The 23,707-nt window shown below is 46.6% G+C and overlaps 1 protein-coding gene across 5 annotated transcripts in view; it reads right to left on the bottom strand.

The window, feature by feature from the left end:
- Positions 1-22,171, bottom strand: part of LOC123993271 (E3 ubiquitin-protein ligase BRE1A-like) — a 29,556-nt gene extending 7,385 nt beyond the window's left edge. For 2 of the 5 annotated variants that reach the window (XM_046295204.1, XM_046295207.1), the window contains exons 1-16: positions 10,108-10,225; positions 9,206-9,392; positions 8,982-9,050; positions 8,772-8,870; positions 8,499-8,646; positions 3,725-3,910; positions 3,232-3,347; positions 2,961-3,107; positions 2,686-2,760; positions 2,293-2,538; positions 1,639-1,818; positions 1,355-1,490; positions 1,100-1,221; positions 802-952; positions 279-543; positions 56-173 (exon numbers count right to left, since the gene is read on the bottom strand). In XM_046295204.1, the coding sequence (XP_046151160.1) occupies positions 56-173; positions 279-543; positions 802-952; positions 1,100-1,221; positions 1,355-1,490; positions 1,639-1,818; positions 2,293-2,538; positions 2,686-2,760; positions 2,961-3,107; positions 3,232-3,347; positions 3,725-3,910; positions 8,499-8,646; positions 8,772-8,870; positions 8,982-9,050; positions 9,206-9,382 (2,235 nt within the window). In that variant the 5' untranslated portion in view covers positions 9,383-9,392; positions 10,108-10,225. Of the gene's footprint in view, positions 1-55; positions 174-278; positions 544-801; positions 953-1,099; positions 1,222-1,354; positions 1,491-1,638; positions 1,819-2,292; positions 2,539-2,685; positions 2,761-2,960; positions 3,108-3,231; positions 3,348-3,724; positions 3,911-8,498; positions 8,647-8,771; positions 8,871-8,981; positions 9,051-9,205; positions 9,393-10,107; positions 10,226-22,149 lie in introns of those variants that run through there. The other 3 variants (XM_046295206.1, XM_046295208.1, XM_046295205.1) reach the window with 3 other exon arrangements.
- Positions 22,172-23,707: the final 1,536 nt, after the last annotated feature.

The raw sequence follows: 23,707 nt of genomic DNA, 5'->3' as shown, positions 1-23,707 counted from the left end.
CAGCACACAATGCTTGCTGGCGAAGTAGCGTCAGTAGCATCAGCCAAGTGTGTACCTCTGACTTGGCCTTCTTCTCAGCAGCCATGAGCTGGACTTTGTCCCTCTGCTCTTTTGGCGCGGAACGGTACATATCCAGCAGTAGCTTCATCTCCCTCTGAGACTCCTGGGCTTTCCTACAGGGACATAGCCTTCGTCAGCCACTACTACCGTCCTCCTCATTATCATCATCACCCCAATTATTAATCACCAATCATGACTGTCACCACAATACAACTTACTTTAGCTCCGCCCGGACAATTTTCAGTTGCTCCACCTCCTTCCTCTTCGGTCCTCCAATCACAAATGTGCGCTCCGGAGCAACCTCTTCCAATTGGTTGCTGGTCCCAGCCTTCTCCTTCTCCTCGGTCCCACCCCCTCCACGGGTTGGCCTCTCTCTCTCCCTGTCTCGTTCCTTTTCCTTCTCTTTCTTCACCTCTTTTTCTTTCTCCTCCTCTTTGATTTCTCCCTCTGTTTCTGTCCCAGGCTCTATCTTCACTGAGGTACCTACAGAGACAGAGACAGAGAGAGACAGAGAGAGACAGAGAGAGACAGAGAGAGACAGAGAGAGACAGAGAGAGACAGAGAGAGAGAGAGAGAGAGAGAGAGAGAGAGACAGAGAGAGAGAGAGAGAGAGAGAGAGAGAGAGAGAGAGAGAGAGAGAGAGAGAGAGAGAGAGAGAGAGAGAGAGAGAGAGAGAATGAATATCAGTTAATAAGGAGTTAACAAAGAGTTAATGAATGATTAACACTTAATAACACGTACTAGTGCTGGTGGGCGTGGCTGAACCATTGTCACACTCCATCTTGATGGTGACATCAGCAGAGGGCGTCAGGGGGGAGGTGGTCTCTTCCTTCAGGTCCAGCTCCGTACTGGATTGTGATTGAAGGATAGCACTGCCCTTCGTAGTACGAGCCTATGAGAGAAGGGAATCGCACAGATAAATCTTTATGGTCTTCACTCCCTTACAGTCTCTCTTCTTCCCTCCCTGCATGCCTCCTACACCCTCGCTCTCCATCTCCCTCTTGCCCTCTTTCTCTCGCTCTCTCCCTCCCTCCCTTACCTGGCTGAGGTCAGTCTGTGCCTCTCGGAGTGTCAGTTTGTATTTCACAACCTCTCCCTTCATATGCTGGTTGTGTGTCTGCAGGGTGCTGATCAGGTGACGCATCTCCCTGTTGATAGGACCTGAGAGAGGGATAGAGAGAGAGAGAAAATAAAAAAGTGATTACATTTTCAAGGAGTATCTCAAAACTGTGCCTAAACACTGGCCGGTGAGCGTGAGGCCAAATTTATTTTCATTTGTGGTGAAGACGCTGACCTGCTTGTTCGTTGGCAGCGAGGGTCTGTTCAAATTCGATCCGGAGCATCTCATACTCCTTCCTGACCTGGGCCAGAGTGTCCTCTAGCTGGAACACCTCAGTACGCACCTTCCTCTGGAGAGACACCTCGTCATTCTGGAACACAGACGAGAGGCGGTTACACACACAGCCTTGTCATTGTTGAATAAAGAGGCTAAACTCACACACATCCCTCTCGATTAAAAAGACGTTAAAAGTCAAGACACGCGCGCTTACAGGCACTAACGCATGCACACAAACACACCTCCATGTGTTCTAGCTGTCGGAGGCGTGCCGTTCTGGTGGTGTTGAGGCGTGTGCGCGTCTCGTCCAGCTGAGACTTAAGGCCCACAGACTCGTTGTAGAGGACAGAGAACTGGGACTGGAGACAGCGGTACTCTGAGCTCTCCCTCACCACCCCCTCAGCACGACTCAACAACTCCACCTGACAGAGAGAGGCAGAGAAAGAGAAAGGAGAGAAAGGGAGACAAGAGAAAAATGAAATGGAGTGAGAGAGAAGTGAGAGAGGGATTGAAAAGAGATGGAGAGAAGTGAGAAAGAGACAGATCAAAGAGATGGAGAGAAGTGAGAAAGAGACAGATCAAAGAGATGGAGAGAAGTGAGAAAGAGACAGATCAAAGAGATGGAGAGAAGTGAGAAAGAGACAGATCAAAGAGATGGAGAGAAGTGAGAAAGAGACAGATCAAAGAGAGGGATAGAAGTGAGAAAGAGACAGATCAAAGAGATGGAGAGAAGTGAGAAAGAGACAGATCAAAGAGATGGAGAGAAGTGAGAAAGAGACAGATCAAAGAGAGGGATAGAAGTGAGAGACATAAAAGAGAGGGAGAGAGAGGAGACACAGATTGGTAGTGAGCAAAGCAACAGAGAAAGCAGTAAAAACCTCCATCTATCTATTTACCTTCATTTGACTGGTTTGGATGGCTGAATAAGGACGTGGGACCTCAGCTAATCCAATGGCTGGGTTGGGGGAGAGAGCCATAGGATTCTGGCGGCCCAGGCTCTGGGTCAGGCTCTGCAGGCTCACCTTCATGTTGTTGTTCTCCTGGTTAAACGTCTGCAGGTCCTGCTGCCGCCGCTGCAGCTCGCTCAGACGGTTCTCCGCCAGCTCCCTGTTCTCCTCCAACTCACTGTTCATCTCCTCAAACTGACAGGGAGAGAGGAAAAGAGGGGTGACGAGGGATGGGGCAGAGAAAGGGGAAAGGAGAGGAAGGAGAATGAAAGAATTATAACTCCAGGTCCGTGCAGTTTCTGACAAGTACAAATGGCAGAAAAAAATAGGATATTTTTGTACCTTTCTCTTGTTGATGGTAATGGTTCCACACACACTGCTGGCCTCCCCACACACCTTGTAGCCTTTACTGTTTACCTGGGAGGAATTACACAGTGGCCATGGAATAAACACTTTTACATTCACATAAATATAGTTCTGTGGTATATGAACACATTGACACAGAAATACTTCATTACAAAATGGTAGACCACCGTAGATGTCAAACACACATTACTGCAAAGAGAGAGAGACTCAGTCTGACGTGGACTCACAAAAACATACAGCCGCCGTCTTACCCTCTCCAGGATTTCTCCCAGGTGTGTGTTGAGGCGGTTCTCTCTGCGTCGGATCTTCTCCATGTCCCACTGGAGCTCCTCGATGAGGCCCTGCAGCTCACTGACCCGCGTGTCTGCCCTCGCCACTGCCCTGCCCAGAGAACGAGACTACAGATGGACAGGGACACAGAATCACTGTTAATATGACCGCGGTGGTGATCCATTAGTAATGTACATAGTGTAGAGGGAGATAAATAAAACAGACGTGCCAGGATGCAAGACATCAAATCACCTCGCTAGTCATGTGACTGTGCTTCTGCTGAAGGTCCTCAGTCAGCTGACGCAGCCGGTCATTCTCACTGGACAGGAGGGTGTTGAGCTGGGCGGCGACCTGCCACACGGAGCCCTCTGGAAGTGCAAGACTCGATGTCATGACATTACTACTACTCCTGACTTTACTCACACAACAAGGAACTGCCTCAAGGAACTCATTCACTCACTCAAGGAATTCCTTCACCCACACAACAAGGAACTCACTCACTCCCTCAAGGAACTCACTCACTGAGAATACTACCTTCTGCCCAAACCGACAAAAGACACTCAACACCCTTGTTGCTCTCACCATCCCGAAAACCCTACCCTCCACACCTACCCACAATCCTCACTGCTTACACTCCTTCACATCTCATTCCCTCACTCCTCTAACCCCTACCGCACATCAGTCTTCAACCCTCTCCCCCCTCCATGCCTCCCTTTCCCCCCAGCTCCTCTCTCTCCCCTGTCACCTGCTCCAGAGTCCTGGTCCTTCTTTAGCTGCTCCACGGTGGTCTTCAGGCTGTCGTAGATCTCCACCACGCGGTTGGCCTGCTTCTGGCTGGACTCCACCCTCTCTTGCAGCTCTGCCTCCATCTCCTCACTGCTGCTGCTGGCCAGCGTCGCCAGGAAAGATGTGGTCGTCTCCCCCTGGTGGCCTGGAGGACAACCACAAGGTGAAGACAGGAGTTAATACTACTCTGAACAAAAGGTCTCCGTGGGACTGATTTCTCCATCCTGTTCCCGCCCGCTCCTGCTGACTTCTTGTCCAACTCCCACCTGCTTCTGCAAGAACTGGTCCTGAACCCGACCGCAGTCCCACAATGTTGTTTTAGGTGTAAGTGATGCAGGTCAGGCAAGATCCACTCAAAATGTAAATAATATTGCCTAAATTAATATTGCCTAAGAAATCGGGTTTAAAGACCAGCGATTCTCATGTGGCCCATTATATTAGACTATGGGTATTATTGGGCTATATCAGCCAATAGGCTAGACATAGTTTGAAAGAGCAGAGTTGAGGCAAAATAGAATAGCATAGCGGACACTTTCACTTGACTTGAGATATGTTTTGGATAACTTTTAGGGTTGAGACAATTTGCAGGCAGAGTAAAATAAATGTGTTATTAATATGTATTACTAGTCAATGTCAGAGCCTAAATTATAGCAGGGCTCCAGACTGACCATTTAGTCACATTTTGTGTCCCTTTAACTTGGCTGTGCGAGTTAAATGTTTGATTTCCCCGCACTGGTGCGAGCTGCACGACCTGGTCGCCTCAATCAAAACAACCTATTTTCTGGGGCAGATAAAAACATGAACACGTTAAAACAGTAAAGTGCATTATCCTCATGATTCCTGAAATAAAAGTGTCCGCCCTGTAAAGTGTCCGCCCTGCCGCTGTGCCTACCTGTTTTGCTGGGGCCGACTGCTGTAATGAGCGAGCCTCTCACACTCTCTCTCCGTCCTTGTGATTGTATATCATTTCAAAATGCAGGTATGATATTTATTTTGCAAGGATTGTTATTGAGTTCAAAGCACACTGTTTTACAATGAAGATATCTGATACTACATGATTCCACGTGTTATTTCATAGTTTTGACGTCTTCACTATTATTCTACAATGTATAATTCAGTAACAATAAAGAAAAACCCTTGAATGAGTATGTATGTCCAAACTTTTGACTGGTACTGTTAATATAAAAATAGCCTAATTGTCAACCCAATCACTGGATTAGGTTGCATATCAAAATATTTAGAATCGTGCATTCCTGCTTGGACATGTTATTGATTGAATACCATCTCAGCAGTCTATTACACTTCTGAAAGGAAAACTTAGGGGTTTTGGCAACGAGGCCCTTTATCTACTTCCCCATAGTCAAACTAACTTGTGGATACCATTTTTATGTCTGTGTCCACTATGAAGGAAATTAGAGGTAGTTCTGCATACCAATGCTAACTAGCGTTAGCGCAACGACTAGAAGTCCATGGGCATCTGCTAGCATGAGAAGTATCCCTTTAATAAAAGATTGTAAACTACTGTATAAGATGATGACTCAAATTGATTCTATTGTGTGACACTGCTAAAACATTTTTTTTTTCTTTCTCGGTGCCACCAAATGATGAGCTGGTGCGACCAACTGAAAAAGTTACTGCCACCAGGGAAAAATGTTAGTCTTGTGTAGTCCTGTATAATAGCCTATCATATTTATGAAGTTAATGTCCATGGAAAGACAACTGCACCGTGCTTTGCCGCCCATGCATATAGCCTACAGGCTATTTAATACATATTAGCTATACATTATACATATTAAAATACATATTAAATACATGATCTCACATGCTCAACAAAAGAGAGGAGAGGTAGGCTACTGAACTCAAAGGATGAGCCTATGTGAGTCTATGTGAATAGTGGGACAAATAGGTTCTTTTAACAGCAGGGATGCAAACTGTCGAGGGCGCAAACACAAGTCAATTGCAAGAAAATGTGCTTATTTTCAGAGTGGGGTTGCCACGATACCAACATTTTACTAACGATGTGATACCAGGTCAAGTATCAATATAGCGTTTTCAATACGTTCTGCACAAAAACCTCCCTGATATCCACACCACTACAAACCATTGAATTTAACTTCACACTGCTTACTGCTCAATAGAATAGGCTACTGCAAAAAATTGCAGATTTTATCATATCCAAAGGCCTGCCTGTGATTTAGCAGGAGGAATGTATTAAGGAATAGAAATGCATAATGACCTGCATTTTCCTTGTGGTAGTAAGGAGGAAAACACACTATGAAACCATCTTTAGCATACTCTTCAGACAACTTCACACTCTCTCTCCCCTTCCTCCCCCTCTACATCCCTCAAACACACACACCCTCTTGCTCGCTCACTCGGTTTCTCGCTCACTCGGTTTCTCGCTCACTCGGTTTCTCGCTCACTCGGTTTCTCGCTCACTCGGTTTCTCGCTCACTCGGTTTCTCGCTCACTCGGTTTCTCGCTCACTCGGTTTCTCGCACACTCGGTTTCTCGCACACTCGGTTTCTCACACTCGGTTTCTCACACACTCGGTTTCTCACACACTCGGTTTCTCACACACTCAGTTTCTCTCACACTCAGTTTCTCTCACACTCAGTTTCTCTCACACTCAGTTTCTCTCACACTCAGTTTCTCTCACACTCAGTTTCTCTCACACTCAGTTTCTCTCACACTCAGTTTCTCTCACACTCAGTTTCTCACACACTCAGTTTCTCACACACTCAGTTTCTCACACACTCAGTTTCTCACACACTCAGTTTCTCACACACTCAGTTTCTCACACACTCAGTTTCTCACACACTCAGTTTCTCACACACTCAGTTTCTCACACACTCAGTTTCTCACACACTCAGTTTCTCACACACTCAGTTTCTCACACACTCAGTTTCTCACACACTCAGTTTCTCACACACTCAGTTTCTCACACACTCAGTTTCTCACACACTCAGTTTCTCACACACTCAGTTTCTCACACACTCAGTTTCTCACACACTCAGTTTCTCACACACTCAGTTTCTCACACACTCAGTTTCTCACACACTCAGTTTCTCACACACTCAGTTTCTCACACACTCAGTTTCTCACACACTCAGTTTCTCACACACTCAGTTTCTCACACACTCAGTTTCTCACACACTCAGTTTCTCACACACTCAGTTTCTCACACACTCAGTTTCTCACACACTCAGTTTCTCACACACTCAGTTTCTCACACACTCAGTTTCTCACACACTCAGTTTCTCACACACACAGTTTCACACACACACACACACACACACACACACACACACACACACACACACACACACACACACACACACACACACACACACACACACACACACACACACACACACACACACACACACACACACACACACACACACACACACTCTCTCTCAAACAAAAGTTATGTACCAAGCAGAATTGAAAGAAACCCAAAGAAAGAGGTTTCTAATTCAGATAAACAGTGCCGGCCTTAATTTTTGGCATAAGTGACAAAATGGGGACAGTGACATGGTTTCTGGAATTATATCAAATGTACGCCAATGCTGGTAGAAAGGGGAGAAGATATAGCTCTGGTAATACGGTGCATAACCTTTGAGTGGTTTGGGCTAGAGACATGTGGTTTTCAGCAATGTAAAGGCACAAGCATGACTGTCACTGCGCTCTGTTTCTCCTCTATGGTAGTGGCACTCAGAGGCTGCGTGAAAGTGAAGCCTAGTCAGACTGTCTCTTGTTCTTACAGGCAAAGTTAAAAGATACAATGCATCCACTTTGCTTGCGCTGCGAGACGCTCCAATAACTAAACAAATGTAACAACAGAAGCCTCATCACTATCTGCACACCGTAGATGGACATCACTGCTGAATTACATTTTAAAACTGGTTAGGAGAATCAGCTGAGTAGGCTAATGTAGGGCTAATGCTAATGACTGGTTGAGAGAATCAGCTGAGTAGGCTAATGTAGGGCTAATGCTAATGACTGGTTGAGAGAAGCAGCTGAGTAGGCTAATGTAGGGCTAATGCTATTGACTGGTTGAGAGAAGCAGCTGAGTAGGCTAATGTAGGGCTAATGCTATTGACTGGTTGAGAGAAGCAGCTGAGTAGGCTAATGTAGGGCTAATGCTAGTGTCGTTGTATCTGTCGAACTGCTTTGCTTTATCTTGGCCAGGTCGCAATTGTAAATGAGAACTTGTTCTCAACTTGCCTACCTGGTTAAATAAAGGTGAAATAAATAAATAAAAGTGGCTGGCTAATATCAGCTGTCACACATGATATTGGATGAAGTACTCATTCTGGTATACTCATTGTAGAACAAGTAGGGTGGCATTCTGTGCTCAGTCAATCATTTTCAACATGAGAAATATACCCCCCCACCAAAAATGTTTTACGTTTTTCTTCAGATCTACACGATTCACGTGGATTACTTATTTTGAAATCAACACGGCGATATTCACCGAAAAGTAATGAGTTTGCATCCCTGTAATAGGCAAACAACAGATAACAGCTCTCTACTCTGAACCAAAAGGGCTTAATTTAATCAATTAAGTACATTGTACTCTTCTGCTCTACCTCTTGTGTTAGGTACCCTGTCACAAACTCATCAGAGTACCCTCTTCCTCGGTCTCTTGCTCCTGACCAAACTCATGTCCTCTCCTCTTAGTGTTCTCCTCTCTCCATCTCTACATATCTTTCTCTCTCCCGCTGTACCTCGGTCTTTGGCTCTCTCCTGGTTGGAGTCACCGTCGGGTTCTGGGGTGTCAGGCTTGAGGCTCCGCCCCTCTCCAGCCAGGGTTTCCACAGACTCGCTCCCTGACTCATCGTAGCGCCTTCCAATCAGGCACACATTGTCGTCAAACTAAGAGAAAGGGGAGAGAGAGGGAGGTAGATGGTATTAAGAACACAGATAATAGTTTTACTTGCAAATGTTGACCTATGTGCAATGTTTTAATTGCATATTGTTCATTATTTGTGACTAGTTACCTGATTCCAGTATCTGTTCAGGATCAGTAGGCTTGCGTCATCAGTAGCTTGACGAGTCTCCAGTCTCTCGATTCTCTCTCTCAGCTCATCCTCAATCACCTGCAAAGCATCGATCCGCTTATTGAGTATTATAGATGCATGGGATGAAAAGAGGGATTGTGTTTGTATGTGTGAGAGAGTGAGTAAGTGAGACAGACCGACTATATATACCTGTCTCTGATCGAGGGATTCTCCCAACTTCCTGTTCTTCACCTGGAGAGCTTTGACATCCTGTTCTTCCTGAGCACAAGAGAAAGAGACCAATCAAATGATGGAATCAACACGATCAATGACACGGCTGATGAGTCATAACAACTATTAGATGTAAAGACAGACATACTGACAAACAGACACAGTAGGAGAAATACAGGCTAGGCACTTTTCAGCTCTCTCACCGAGTTGGAAACCCCCCCGAGTTTGATGACTGTTTCCACAGCAGTGCTCCCTCCTGCAGTAGAGCTGACCCCTGGACCCCCATCCTCTCCTCCCTCTCGCTCCCTCCGTTTCTCGGGGGGCGCACTGGAGGATGAAGAGGGGATGTTGGAGTCACACATACGCTTCTGTCCCGACATCCTCACACCACTGCAGTAGATAAAGGGAGAGATTATATATTAGTACATTAACATCCTGGCTTGAATCAGCGAAATGGCGTTGCCACGAGCAGCACCGCAGATATTGCAACGAGGAGATGCAGGACGTTCTAATAGTCACGCACGGGTTCGCTTGAAGTTGTTAAGAGCGTGGTAACAAAGGCAGTCCGCTATGAAGATAGGCTAAAACGGCTTCTCCAATAGAAATCCCCGATCACACTTGTAGGCGATGGGTTTATACACATCATTGGCTTCAACGCTCTTAGTTATTATGGACATTTACCCGCTATGCTGCTTACTATTTGCACCAACGTCATATCGCGGAGTCTACCTTCAAATATTAGTTTCGGAAACCCCACATAGCTACATAACGCCGTTATTAACTGTACATTAGCTAGCTAGTCATTAGCTTGCTATATAATTTCAAAAGAACAGACATTTGTTTTAATTCATGCCAAAGCCATTTCGGCTATTTGGCCATGTTCAATTAACCCGTTTAGCTAGATAATTGGCTAATTCACAAATACTTTGTAACTTAGATTGCAGTAACGTTTAGCTAATGTTAGCCAGCTAGTACGCTAGCTAATTCAAATAGCCACACGCTATAAAATAGCCTTTCTGGGAAGAAACTTTACTGGGGCACTTTCAATCAATACATTTGATCTGTTATTTCATGTATATTCAGTGGCTTGATTTAAACTCCTTACCAATTTTGATAAAATAGTGTTATTTACAGATTCTGTCTGTGAATGTTGATGTTCCGCCTGTCTTCCAGAAACGGAAGTAGCCACTGACACTGAGAGCCGAACCAGAAAAAAATCTTTGGCTGAACCTCTCATAATTTCAAAGGACGCCACCACGTGGTGGGATCAATTAAATGCTAATCATGCAGACTAATCAAATCAAATCAAATTTTATTGGTCGCATACACATGCTTAGCAGATGTTATTGCGAGTGTAGCGAAATGACAGTACAGCAGTATCTAACAGGTAATATCTAACAATTCCACAACAAAACCTAATATTTAACAAATTCCACAGCAAAACCTAATACACACAATCTAGTAAAGGAATGCGATGAGCAAAAATACAAATAAAATATATGGATGAGCAGTGACAGAGCGGCAAAGCTGCAATAGACAGTGTAGTGTAGACTAGACTAGACCACAGACTGCAACTGGAGAACTAGAGAGAGATCATATTGCTACCAGGAATGTGACCAGGTCAGTGAGGGCAGCTGAAGACAGTCTTGGTTTTATGGGGATGGAGAAGTGGCTCTCCCATTCTAACACACACACACACACGTCTCACAAGTGAATGAGAGTCTGATGGGAATGTACTCTGACCGCGAGTGTTTGTAAGACCATTGTTCAGGGGTTCATGGTCCATCTTGTGTAAGCTTGATTTGCAAGAGGTTGTGCGTTAGCGTCCCACCCTGCCTACCTCATACCCAGGGTTCAAATACGTTTGTCTGATGCAGTCATTCACACAACCCCTGCTGTGTAGCAGAGCACCCCTTCCCAATGTCATTAACATTTACATTACATTTAAGTCATTTAGCAGACGCTCTTATCCAGAGCGACTTACAAATTGGTGCATTCACCTTATGACATCCAGTGGAACAACCACTTTACAATAGTGCATCTAAATATTTTAAGGGGGGTGAGAAGGATTACTTTATCCTATCCTAGGTATTCCTTAAAGAGGTGGGGTTTCAGGTGTCTCCGGAAGGTGGTGATTGACTCCGCTGTCCTGGCGTCGTGAGGGAGTTTGTTCCACCATTGGGGAGCCAGAGCAGCGAACAGTTTTGACTGAGCTGAGCGGGAACTGTACTTCCTCAGTGGTAGGGAGGCGAGCAGGCCAGAGGTGGATGAACGCAGTGCCCTTATTTGGGTGTAGGGCCTGATCAGAGCCTGGAGGTACTGAGGTGCCGTTCCCCTCACAGCTCCGTAGGCAAGCACCATGGTCTTGTAGCGGATGCGAGCTTCAACTGGAAGCCAGTGGAGAGAGCGGAGGAGCGGGGTGACGTGAGAGAACTTGGGAAGGTTGAACACTAGACGGGCTGCGGCGTTCTGGATGAGTTGTAGGGGTTTAATGGCACAGGCAGGGAGCCCAGCCAACAGCGAGTTGCAGTAATCCAGACGGGAGATGACATGTGCCTGGATTAGGACCTGCGCCGCTTCCTGTGTGAGGCAGGGTCGTACTCTGCGGATGTTGTAGAGCATGAACCTACAGGAACGGGCCACCGCCTTGATATTAGTTGAGAACGACAGTTTGTTGTCCAGGATCACGCCAAGGTTCTTAGCGCTCTGGGAGGAGGACACAATGGAGTTGTCAACCGTGATGGCGAGATCATGGAACGGGCAGTCCTTCCCCGGGAGGAAGAGCAGCTCCGTCTTGCCGAAGTTCAGCTTGAGGTGGTGATCCGTCATCCACACTGATATGTCTGCCAGACATGCAGAGATGCGATTCGCCACCTGGTCATCAGAAGGGGGAAAGGAGAAGATTAATTGTGTGTCGTCTGCATAGCAATGATAGGAGAGACCATGTGAGGTTATGACAGAGCCAAGTGACTTGGTGTATAGCGAGAATAGGAGAGGGCCTAGAACAGAGCCCTGGGGGACACCAGTGGTGAGAGCGCGTGGTGAGGAGACAGATTCTCGCCACGCCACCTGGTAGGAGCGACCTGTCAGGTAGGACGCAATCCAAGCGTGGGCCGCGCCGGAGATGCCCAACTCGGAGAGGGTGGAGAGGAGGATCTGATGGTTCACAGTATCGAAGGCAGCCGATAGGTCTAGAAGGATGAGAGCAGAGGAGAGAGAGTTAGCTTTAGCGGTGCGGAGCGCCTCCGTGATACAGAGAAGAGCAGTCTCAGTTGAATGACTAGTCTTGAAACCTGACTGATTTGGATCAAGAAGGTCATTCTGAGAGAGATAGCGGGAGAGCTGACCAAGGACGGCACGTTCAAGAGTTTTGGAGAGAAAAGAAAGAAGGGATACTGGTCTGTAGTTGTTGACATCGGAGGGATCGAGTGTAGGTTTTTTCAGAAGGGGTGCAACTCTCGCTCTCTTGAAGACGGAAGGGACGTAGCCAGCGGTCAGGGATAAGTTGATGAGCGAGGTGAGGTAAGGGAGAAGGTCTCCGGAAATGGTCTGGAGAAGAGAGGAGGGGATAGGGTCGAGCGGGCAGGTTGTTGGGCGGCCGGCCGTCACAAGACGCGAGATTTCATCTGGAGAGAGAGGGGAGAAAGAGGTCAGAGCACAGGGTAGGGCAGTGTGAGCAGAACCAGCGGTGTTGTTTGACTTAGCAAACGAGGATCGGATGTCGTCGATCTTCTTTTCAAAATGGTTGACGAAGTCATCTGCAGAGAGGGAGGAGGGGGGGAGGGGGAGGAGGATTCAGGAGGGAGGAGAATGTGGCAAAGAGCTTCCTAGGGTTAGAGGCAGATGCTTGGAATTTAGAGTGGTAGAAAGTGGCTTTAGCAGCAGAGACAGAGGAGGAAAATGTAGAGAGGAGGGAGTGAAAGGATGCCAGGTCCGCAGGGAGGCGAGTTTTCCTCCATTTCCGCTCGGCCTTCCGGAGCCCTGTTCTGTGAGCTCGCATTGAGTCGTCAAGCCACGGAGCGGGAGGGGAGGACCGAGCCGGCCTGGAAGATAGGGGACATAGAGAGTCAAAGGATGCAGAAAGGGAGGAGAGGAGGGTTGAGGAGGCAGAATCAGGAGATAGGTTGGAGAAGGTTTGAGCAGAGGGAAGAGATGATAGGATGGAAGAGGAGAGAGTAGCGGGGGAGAGAGAGCGAAGGTTGGGACGGCGCGATACCATCCGAGTAGGGGCAGTGTGGGAAGTGTTGGATGAGAGCGAGAGGGAAAAGGATACAAGGTAGTGGTCGGAGACTTGGAGGGGAGTTGCAATGAGGTTAGTGGAAGAACAGCATCTAGTAAAGATGAGGTCGAGCGTATTGCCTGCCTTGTGAGTAGGGGGGAAGGTGAGAGGGTGAGGTCAAAAGAGGAGAGGAGTGGAAAGAAGGAGGCAGAGAGGAATGAGTCAAAGGTAGACGTGGGGAGGTTAAAGTCGCCCAGAACTGTGAGAGGTGAGCCGTCCTCAGGAAAGGAGCTTATCAAGGCATCAAGCTCATTGATGAACTCTCCGAGGGGACCTGGAGGGCGATAAATGATAAGGATGTTAAGCTTGAAAGGGCTGGTAACTGTGACAGCATGAAATTCAAAGGAGGCGATAGACAGATGGGTAAGGGGAGAAAGAGAGAATGACCACATGGGAGAGATAAGGATCCCTATGCCACCACCCCGCTGACCAGAAGCTCTCGGGGTGTGCGAGAACACGTGGGCGGACGAAGAGAGAGCAGTAGGAGTAGCAGTGTTATCTGTGGTGATCCATGTTTCTGTCAGTGCCAAGAAGTCGAGGGACTGGAGGGAGGCATAGGCTGAGATGAACTCTGCCTTGTTGGCTGCAGATCGGCAGTTCCAGAGGCTACCGGAGACCTGGAACTCCACGTGGGTCGTGCGCGCTGGGACCACCAGATTAGGGTGGCAGCGGCCACGCGGTGTGGAGCGTTTGTATGGTCTGTGCAGAGAGGAGAGAACAGGGATAGACAGACACATAGTTGACAGGCTACAGAAGAGGCTACGCTAATGCAAGGAGATTGGAATGACAAGTGGACTACACGTCTCGAATGTTCAGAAAGTTAAGCTTACGTAGCAAGAATCTTATTGACTAAAATTATTAAAAATGATACAGTACTGCTGAAGTAGGCTAGCTGGCAGTGGCTGCGTTGTTGACTTTGTAGGCTAGCTGACAGTGGCTGCGTTGTTGACACTACACTAATCAAGTCGTTCCGTTGAGTGTAGTAGTTTCTACAGTGCTGCTATTCGGGGCTAGCTGGCTAGCTAGCAGTGTTGATTACGTTACGTTGCGTTAAAAGAACGACAATAGCTGGCTAGCTAACCTAGAAAATCGCTCTAGACTACACAATTATCTTTGATACACAGACGGCTATGTAGCTAGCTATGTAGCTAGCTACGATCAAACAAATCAAACCGTTGTGCTGTAATGAAATGAAATGAAAAATGTGATACTACCTGTGGAGCGAAGCGGAATGCGACCGGGTTGTTGAGTGCGGAAGTTCTATTCAGTAGACGTTGGCTAGCTGTTGGCTAGCTAGCAGTGTCTCCTACGTTAAGGACGACAAATAGCTGGCTAGCTAACCTCGGTAAATTAAGATAATCACTCTAAGACTACACGCTCTAAACTACACAATTATCTTGGATACGAAGACAGCAAAGACAACTATGTCGCTAGCTAACACTACACTAATCAAGTCGTTCAGTTGAGTGTAATAGTTTCTACAGTGCTGCTATTCGGTAGACGGTGGACGTTTGCTAGCTGGCTAGCTGCTGGGCAGATAGCAGTGTAGACTACGTTAGGACGACGAAATACGAAGTTGCAATAGAAGTGCTGACTGTTTCACTTTGTTGTCCTCTTTCTTTTCCTTTTTCTTCTGTCCTTCTTTTGTCCTTATTTTGTCTTCCTTTCTTCTGTTAACTAGATATTTTTTGTTGTTATTCTTTGTAAGCTAGCTAGCTTCTTCCAGGAGAGTCCCTAGCAACTGCTTAGCAACAAGTAAACAATTCTGCTAGCAATTCACCTAGCTAAGATAACTGTACAATTTTATGAAAAAAATAGTTAATTTTTCAAAAGCCTGTCTTGTTTAGTTTGTTCCTTGTTTTGTCTTCTATTGAATCTTGCAGTTTTCTCTTGATTTTTTCGATGTACTTCACTCTAAAAAAACATTTAAATCTCAATAAATACAGGAGCTCATTTTTCAGCAGCTGCTCAATTTAGAACTCCATTAACACACCACGTTGTTGTTTTGGCCTGTTATCTCGATCAATCTGAGCATTTCTTTCATGAATGGTATCTGTAGTGGAACAGGGATTTACAGTGCCTTCAGAAAGTATTCATACTCCATTTTGTTGTGTTATAGCATGAATTCAAAAGACCCCATACCCCACATAATACCCCATAATGGCAAAGTGAAAGCATGTTTTTTGAAATGGCAAATTGATTGATAATGAAATATAGAAATATCTCATTTCGATAAGTATTCACAACCCTGGGTCAATACATGTTAGAATCACTGTTGGCAGCGATTACAGCTGTGAGTCTTTCTGGGTAAGTCTCTTTCTGGATTGTACAATATTTGCCCATTACATTTTTTTTATTCTTCAAGCTCTTGTGAAATTGGTTGTTGATCATTGCTATTCAACCATTTTCAGGTCTTGCCATAGATTGTCAATCAGATTTAAGTCAAACCTGAAACTGGCCACTCAGGAACCTTCACTGTTTTCTTGGTAAGCAACCTCAGTGTAGATTTGGCATTGTGTTTTAGGTTATGGTCTTGCTGAATGGTGAATTAATCTCCCAGTGTCTGGTGGAAAGCAGACAACCAGTTTTTTTCTGGTATTTTGCCTGTGCTTAGCTCCATTATGTTTATTTTTTTTTATCCTGAAAAACACCCCAGTACTTAACGATTACAAGCATACCCATAACACGATGTAACCACCCATATGCTTGAAAATATGTAGAGTGGTACTCAGTAATGCATTGGATTGGATTTGTCCCAAACATAACAGTTTGTATTCAGGACAAAAAGTAAATGTCATGCTGGTGAATGAGGACCCAAAAGCGACTTGGCGAAAACAGAGTATTTAATCCAGAATAAACATTACAAAACAAAATGCATAATACTACACGTAAAGACGAGAACAGACTGGAGACTTGATCGAGAACTGCAGGTTGCCTCGGGAAGGCACTTGAACCTAGCAGACTCAGACACCTGCTCACCACGCAGCATCTGAGGGAAACACGACACGACAGGGCAAAACATAGACACAGCACGGTGAATATAAATGAGGATCCGACAGGGCAGGTACGGGAAACAAGGAGAGAAATAGGGACTCTAATCAGGGAAAAGGATCGGGAACAGGTGTGGGAAGACTAAATGATGATTAGGGAATAGGAACAGCTGGGAACAGGAACGGAACGATAGAGAGAAGAGAGAGCGAGAGAGTGAGAGAGGGAGGGGGAGAGAGAGGGCTAGAAAGAGGGAAAGAACCTAATAAGACCAGCAGAGGGAAACGAATAGAATGGGAAGCACAGGGACAAGACATGATAATAAATGACAAAACATGACAGTACCCCCCACTCACCGAGCGCCTCCTGGCGCACTCGAGGAGGAATCCTGGCGGCAACGGAGGAAATCATCAATGAGTGAACGGTCCAGCACGTCCCGAGACGGAACCCAACTCCTCTCCTCAGGACCGTAACCCTCCCAATCCACTAAGTATTGGTGACCCCGTCCCCGAGAACGCATGTCCATGATCTTATGTACCTTGTAAATAGGTGCGCTCGACAAGGACGGGAGGGGGAGGGAAGACGAACGGGGGTGCGAAGAAAGGGCTTAACACAGGAGACATGGAAGACAGGATGGACGCGACGAAGATGTCGCGGAAGAAGCAGTCGCACAGCGACAGGATTGACGACCTGGGAGACACGGAACGGACCAATGAACCGCGGAGTCAACTTACGAGAAGCTGTCGTAAGAGGAAGGTTGCGAGTGGAAAGCCACACTCTCTGGCCGCAACAATACCTAGGACTCTTAATCCTGCGTTTATTGGCGGCTCTCACAGTCTGTGCCCTGTAGCGGCAAAGTGCAGACCTCACCCTCCTCCAGGTGCGCTCACAACGTTGGACAAACGCTTGAGCGGAGGGAACGCTGGACTCGGCAAGCTGGGAAGAGAATAGAGGAGGCTGGTAACCCAGACTACTCTGAAACGGAGATAACCCGGTAGCAGACGAAGGAAGCGAGTTGTGAGCGTATTCTGCCCAGGGGAGCTGTTCTGCCCAAGACGCAGGGTTTCTGAAAGAAAGGCTGCGTAGTATGCGACCAATCGTCTGATTGGCCCTCTCTGCTTGACCGTTAGACTGGGGATGAAACCCGGAAGAGAGACTGACGGACGCACCAATCAAACGACAGAACTCCCTCCAAAATTGTGACGTGAATTGCGGGCCTCTGTCTGAAACGGCGTCTAACGGGAGGCCATGAATTCTGAACACATTCTCGATAATGATTTGTGCCGTCTCCTTAGCGGAAGGAAGTTTAGCGAGGGGAATGAAATGTGCCGCCTTAGAGAACCTATCGACAACCGTAAGAATCACAGTCTTCCCCGCAGACAAAGGCAGACCGGTAATGAAGTCTAGGGCGATGTGAGACCATGGTCGAGAAGGAATGGGGAGCGGTCTGAGACGACCGGCAGGAGGAGAGTTACCCGACTTAGTCTGCGCGCAGTCCGAACAAGCAGCCACGAAACGGCGCGTGTCACGCTCCTGAGTCGGCCACCAAAATCGCTGGCGAATAGACGCAAGAGTGCCTCGAACACCGGGATGACCAGCTAACTTGGCAGAGTGAGCCCACTGAAGAACAGCCAGACGAGTGGAAACAGGAACGAAAAGGAGGTTACTAGGACAAGCGCGCGCGACGCAGTGTGCGTGAGTGCTTGCTTAACCTGTCTTTCAATTCCCCAGACTGTCAACCCGACAACACGCCCATAAGGAAGAATCCCCTCGGGATCAGTAGAAGCCACAGAAGAACTAAACAGACGGGATAAGGCATCAGGCTTGGTGTTCTTGCTACCCGGACGGTAAGAAATCACAAACTCGAAACGAGCGAAAAACAACGCCCAACGAGCTTGACGGGCATTAAGTCGTTTGGCAGAACGGATGTACTCAAGGTTCTTATGGTCTGTCCAAACGACAAAAGGAACGGTCGCCCCTCCAACCACTGTCGCCATTCGCCTAGGGCTAAGCGGATGGCGAGCAGTTCACGGTTACCCACATCATAGTTGCGCTCAGATGGCGACAGGCGATGAGAAAATAAGCGCAAGGATGAACCTTATCGTCAGACTGGAAGCGCTGGGATAGAATGGCTCCCACGCCTACCTCTGAAGCGTCAACCTCGACAATGAATTGTCTAGTGACGTCAGGAGTAACGAGGATAGGAGCGGACGTAAAACGTTCTTTTAGAAGATCAAAAGCTCCCTGGGCGGAACCGGACCACTTAAAACACGTCTTGACAGAAGTAAGAGCTGTGAGAGGGGCAGCAACTTGACCGAAATTACGAATGAAACGCCGATAGAAATTAGCGAAACCTAAAAAGCGCTGCAACTCGACACGTGACCTTGGAACGGGCCAATCACTGACAGCTTGGACCTTAGCGGAATCCATCTGAATGCCTTCAGCGGAAATAACGGAACCGAGAAAAGTAACGGAGGAGACATGAAAAGAACACTTCTCAGCCTTTACGTAGAGACAATTCTCTAAAAGGCGCTGTAGAACACGTCGAACGTGCTGAACATGAATCTCGAGTGACGGTGAAAAAATCAGGATATCGTCAAGATAGACAAAAACAAAGATGTTCAGCATGTCTCTCAGAACATCATTAACTAATGCCTGAAAAACAGCTGGCGCATTGGCGAGACCAAACGGCAGAACCCGGTACTCAAAATGCCCTAACGGAGTGTTAAACGCCGTCTTCCACTCGTCCCCCTCTCTGATGCGCACGAGATGGTAAGCGTTACGAAGGTCCAACTTAGTAAAGCACCTGGCTCCCTGCAGAATCTCGAAGGCTGATGACATAAGGGGAAGCGGATAACGATTCTTAACCGTTATGTCATTCAGCCCTCAATAATCCACGCAGGGGCGCAGAGTACCGTCCTTCTTCTTAACAAAAAGAACCCCGCCCCGGCCGGAGAGGAAGAAGGCACTATGGTACCGGCGTCAAGAGACACAGATAAATAATCCTCGAGAGCCTTACGTTCGGGAGCCGACAGAGAGTATAGTCTACCCCGAGGAGGAGTGGTCCCCGGAAGGAGATCAATACTACAATCATACGACCGGTGAGGAGGAAGGGAGTTGGCTCGGGACCGACTGAAGACCGTGCGCAGATCATGATATTCCTCCGGCACTCCTGTCAAATCGCCAGGTTCCTCCTGAGAAGTGGGGACAGAAGAAATGGGAGGGATGGCAGACATTAAGCACTTCACATGACAAGATACGTTCCAGGATAGGATAGAATTACAAGACCAATTAATAGAAGGATTATGACATACTAGCCAGGGATGACCCAAAACAACAGGTGTGAAAGGTGAACGAAAAATCAAAAAAGAAATAGTCTCACTGTGGTTACCAGATACTGTGAGAGTTAAAGGTAGTGTCTCAAATTTGATACTGGGAAGATGACTACCATCTAAGGCAAACATGGGCGTAGGCTTGTCTAACTGTCTGAAAGGAATGTTATGTTTCCGAACCCATGCTTCGTCCATGAAACAACCCTCAGCCCCAGAGTCAATCAAGGCACTGCATGTAGCACCCGAACCGGTCCAGCGTAGATGGACCGACATAGTAGTACAAGATCTAGATGAAGAGACCTGAGTAGTAGCGCTCACCAGTAGCCCTCCGCTTACTGATGGGCTCTGGCCTCTTACTGGACATGAATTAACAAAATGTCCATCAAATCCGCAATAGAGGCACAGGCGGTTGGTGATCCTCCGTTCCCTCTCCTTAGTCGAGATGCGAATCCCTCCCAGCTGCATGGGCTCAGTCTCAGAGCCAGAGGAGGGAGATGGTTGCGATGCGGAGCAGGGAAACACCGTAGATGCGAGCTCTCTTCCACGAGCCTGGTGACGAAGATCTACCCGTCGTTCTATGCGGATGGCGAGAGCAATCAAAGAGTCCACACTGGAAGGAACCTCCCGAGAGAGAATCTCATCTTTGACCACTGTGTGGAGTCCCTCCAGAAAACGAGCGAGCAGCGCCGGCTCGTTCCAGTCACTAGAGGCAGCAAGAGTACGAAACTCTATAGAGTAATCCGTTATGGATCGATCACCTTGGCATAGGGAAGCCAGGACCCTAGAAGCCTCCCCACCAAAAACTGAACGGTCAAAAACCCGAATCATCTCCTCTTTAAAGTTCTGGTAATTGTTAGAACAATCAGCCCTTGCCTCCCAGATAGCTGTGCCCCACTCTCGGGCCCGGCCAGTAAGGAGTGAAATGACGTAAGCAACCCGAGCTCTCTCTAGAGTATGTGTTGGGTTGGAGAGAGAACACAATCTCACACTGGGTGAGAAAGGAGCGGCACTCAGTGGGCTGCCCGGAGTAGCAAGGTGGGTTATTAACCCTAGGTTCTGGAGGCTCGGCAGGCCAGGAAGTAACAGGTGGCACGAGACGAAGACTCTGGAACTGTCCAGAGAGGTCGGAAACCTGAGCGGCCAGGTTCTCCACGGCATGGCGAGCAGCAGACAATTCCTGCTCGTGTCTGCCGAGCATGGCTCCTTGGATCTCGACGGCAGTGTTACGAGCGTCTGTAGTCGCTGGGTCCATTCCTCGGTCGGATCCTTCTGTCATGCTGGTGAATGAGGACCCAAAAGCGACTTGGCGAAAACAGAGTATTTAATCCAGAATAAACATTACAAAACAAAAAGCATAATACTACACGTAAAGACGAGAACAGACTGGAGACTTGATCGAGAACTGCAGGTTGCCTCGGGAAGGCACTTGAACCTAGCAGACTCAGACACCTGCTCACCACGCAGCATCTGAGGGAAACACGACACGACAGGGCAAAACATAGACACAGCACGGTGAATATAAATGAGGATCCGACAGGGCAGGTACGGGAAACAAGGAGAGAAATAGGGACTCTAATCAGGGAAAAGGATCGGGAACAGGTGTGGGAAGACTAAATGATGATTAGGGGAATAGGAACAGCTGGGAACAGGAACGGAACGATAGAGAGAAGAGAGAGCGAGAGAGTGAGAGAGGGAGGGGGAGAGAGAGGGCTAGAAAGAGGGAAAGAACCTAATAAGACCAGCAGAGGGAAACGAATAGAATGGGAAGCACAGGGACAAGACATGATAATAAATGACAAAACATGACAGTAAATTGCTTTGCCACATTTTTTTGCAGTATTACTTTAGTGCCTAGTTGCAAACAGGATGCAATTTTTGGAATATTTGTACACACATCCTTTTTTTTCATGCAGCCAATTTGGTTAGTACAGGGGAGTAACTACAATGTTTTTGATCCATCCTCAGTTTTGTCCTATCACAGCCATTAAACTCTGTAACTGTTTTAAAGTGAATCTGTTTTTGAAATTCACTGTTCGACAGAGGGAGCTTACAGATAATTGTATGTGTGAGGTCAGAGATGAGGTAGTCATTAACCAATCATGTTATTATTAACATTGTCATTGCCCACAAGGTGAGTCCATGAAACATATTATGTGACTTGTTAAGCACATTTTTTTCTCTTTAACTGATTTAGGCTTGCCATAACAAAGGGGTTGAATACTTATTGACTCAATACATTTCAGCTTTTAATTTTTAAATTATTTGTAAACATTTAGAAAAACACAATTCCACTTTGATATTATAAGGTATTGTGTGTAGGTCAGTGACAAAAATAATCTCAATTTAAACCATTTTAAATTCTGCCTGTAACACAACAAAATGTGGAAAAAGTCAAGGGGTGTGAATACTTTCTGAAGGCACTGTAGGTTGTCCCTGCCCATGGCCATTAAAGTAATTACTTATATGTCCCAAGTAAATTATTACAATGTGTGCACCACATAACACAATTCAATTTCCACCAAATAAGTATTTTTCAAACATGACTTACTTGGTTGGCACACAGCAGTCGACCTTTGTCTTCCTGAACTGTTATAAAGTGTTATAGCATGATTCCAAATGAACCTTATCAGAGCAATATATCAGATACTGCTGACCTATGCAGACATAAATTACTTATTAGTTGAGTTTTAGGGGTTTCTGTCATTTCGACACCAATCCATTGTAGACGATAACTCCATTCTAAAACCGACAAACCTAGAAGTAGAGACAGGTGTCTCAGATGCCAATGGGTTTTGTATTGTGTATTTAAATGCTGTGTTCTCGACATAGCTCATTCTACTGTACATTGCATTTTAGTTAACACTGTTTATACACACACACTGCACATTTGTTTATATACTGGATTCTTGACATAGCTCGCTCTAATATATGTACTGCTGTACATATCCTTCTTAGTATATCTTGTGAGGGGAGGACGGCTCATAATAATGATTGGAATGGAGTGAATGGAATGGTATCAAACACATGGAAACCATGGTTCAGTACATCACTGGGGCCAAGCTTCCTGCCACCCAGGACCTCTATACCAGGCAATGTCAGAGGACAGCCCTAAACATGTATTTTTTACTGAACAATTTTTTTCCCTTCAAACTTCTTAAAGCATTGTTGGTTATGGGCTTATAAGTAAGCATTTCACTGTAAGGTCTGCACATGTTGTATTCGGTGCATGTGACAAAATTTGATTACATTTTTTTTATGTATTTGATACCATTCCACAGAATCTGCTCCAGCCATTACCACGAGCTCGTCCTCCCCAATTAAGGTGCCACCAACCTCCTATGATGGAAACCAGGTGTTCAAACGTTCATAGATGACCAGTAATAATTGTGGTTGTAGAGGGTGCAACAGGTCAGCACCTCAGGAGTAAATGTCCGTTGTCTTTTCATAGCCGATCATTCAGAGGTCGAGACAACAGGTGCGGTAGGTAGAGAGAGAAAGGGTCGAAAACAGCAAGTCCGGGACAATGCAGCAAATCCGGTTAAACATGTCAGGGTTCCATAGCCGCAGGCAGGACAGTTGAAACTGGAGCAGCAGCACGACAAGGTAGCACGTCTGGTGAACAGGTCAGGGAGGTTCAATGGCCACAGGCAAAACAGCAGAAACTGGATCTGCAGAAATTCCATTCCAGCCACTACTATGAGCCTCCTCCCCATTTAAAGTGCCACCAGCCGCCACTGGTTTGAATTACTGTTACAGTGCTATTCGTGTTGTTTATCGGATTCATTCAGATATTTATTGTATTTATTGTTTTGTTATTTGTGTATTTGTTGTTGACATTTTACTGCTTTGTAAGGAGCTAGCTACATACGCATTTCACTGCACCCGCTATATCGTCTGTTAAACTGTGTAAGAGACCAATTAACTTTGATTTGACGTACAGACAGATGTACATATGTAGCCTACACACACACACACACACACACACACACACACACACACACACACACACACACACACACACACACACACACACACACACACACACACACACACACACACACACACACACACACACACACACACACACAACAGCAGGATTGACAAGA

The sequence above is a fragment of the Oncorhynchus gorbuscha genome, linkage group LG13 (genome assembly GCF_021184085.1).
Source record: "Oncorhynchus gorbuscha isolate QuinsamMale2020 ecotype Even-year linkage group LG13, OgorEven_v1.0, whole genome shotgun sequence".
NCBI lineage: Eukaryota > Metazoa > Chordata > Actinopteri > Salmoniformes > Salmonidae > Oncorhynchus > Oncorhynchus gorbuscha.
The sequence above is the reverse complement of the archived record's forward strand: the minus strand, read 5'-3'. Positions and strand labels throughout refer to the sequence as shown.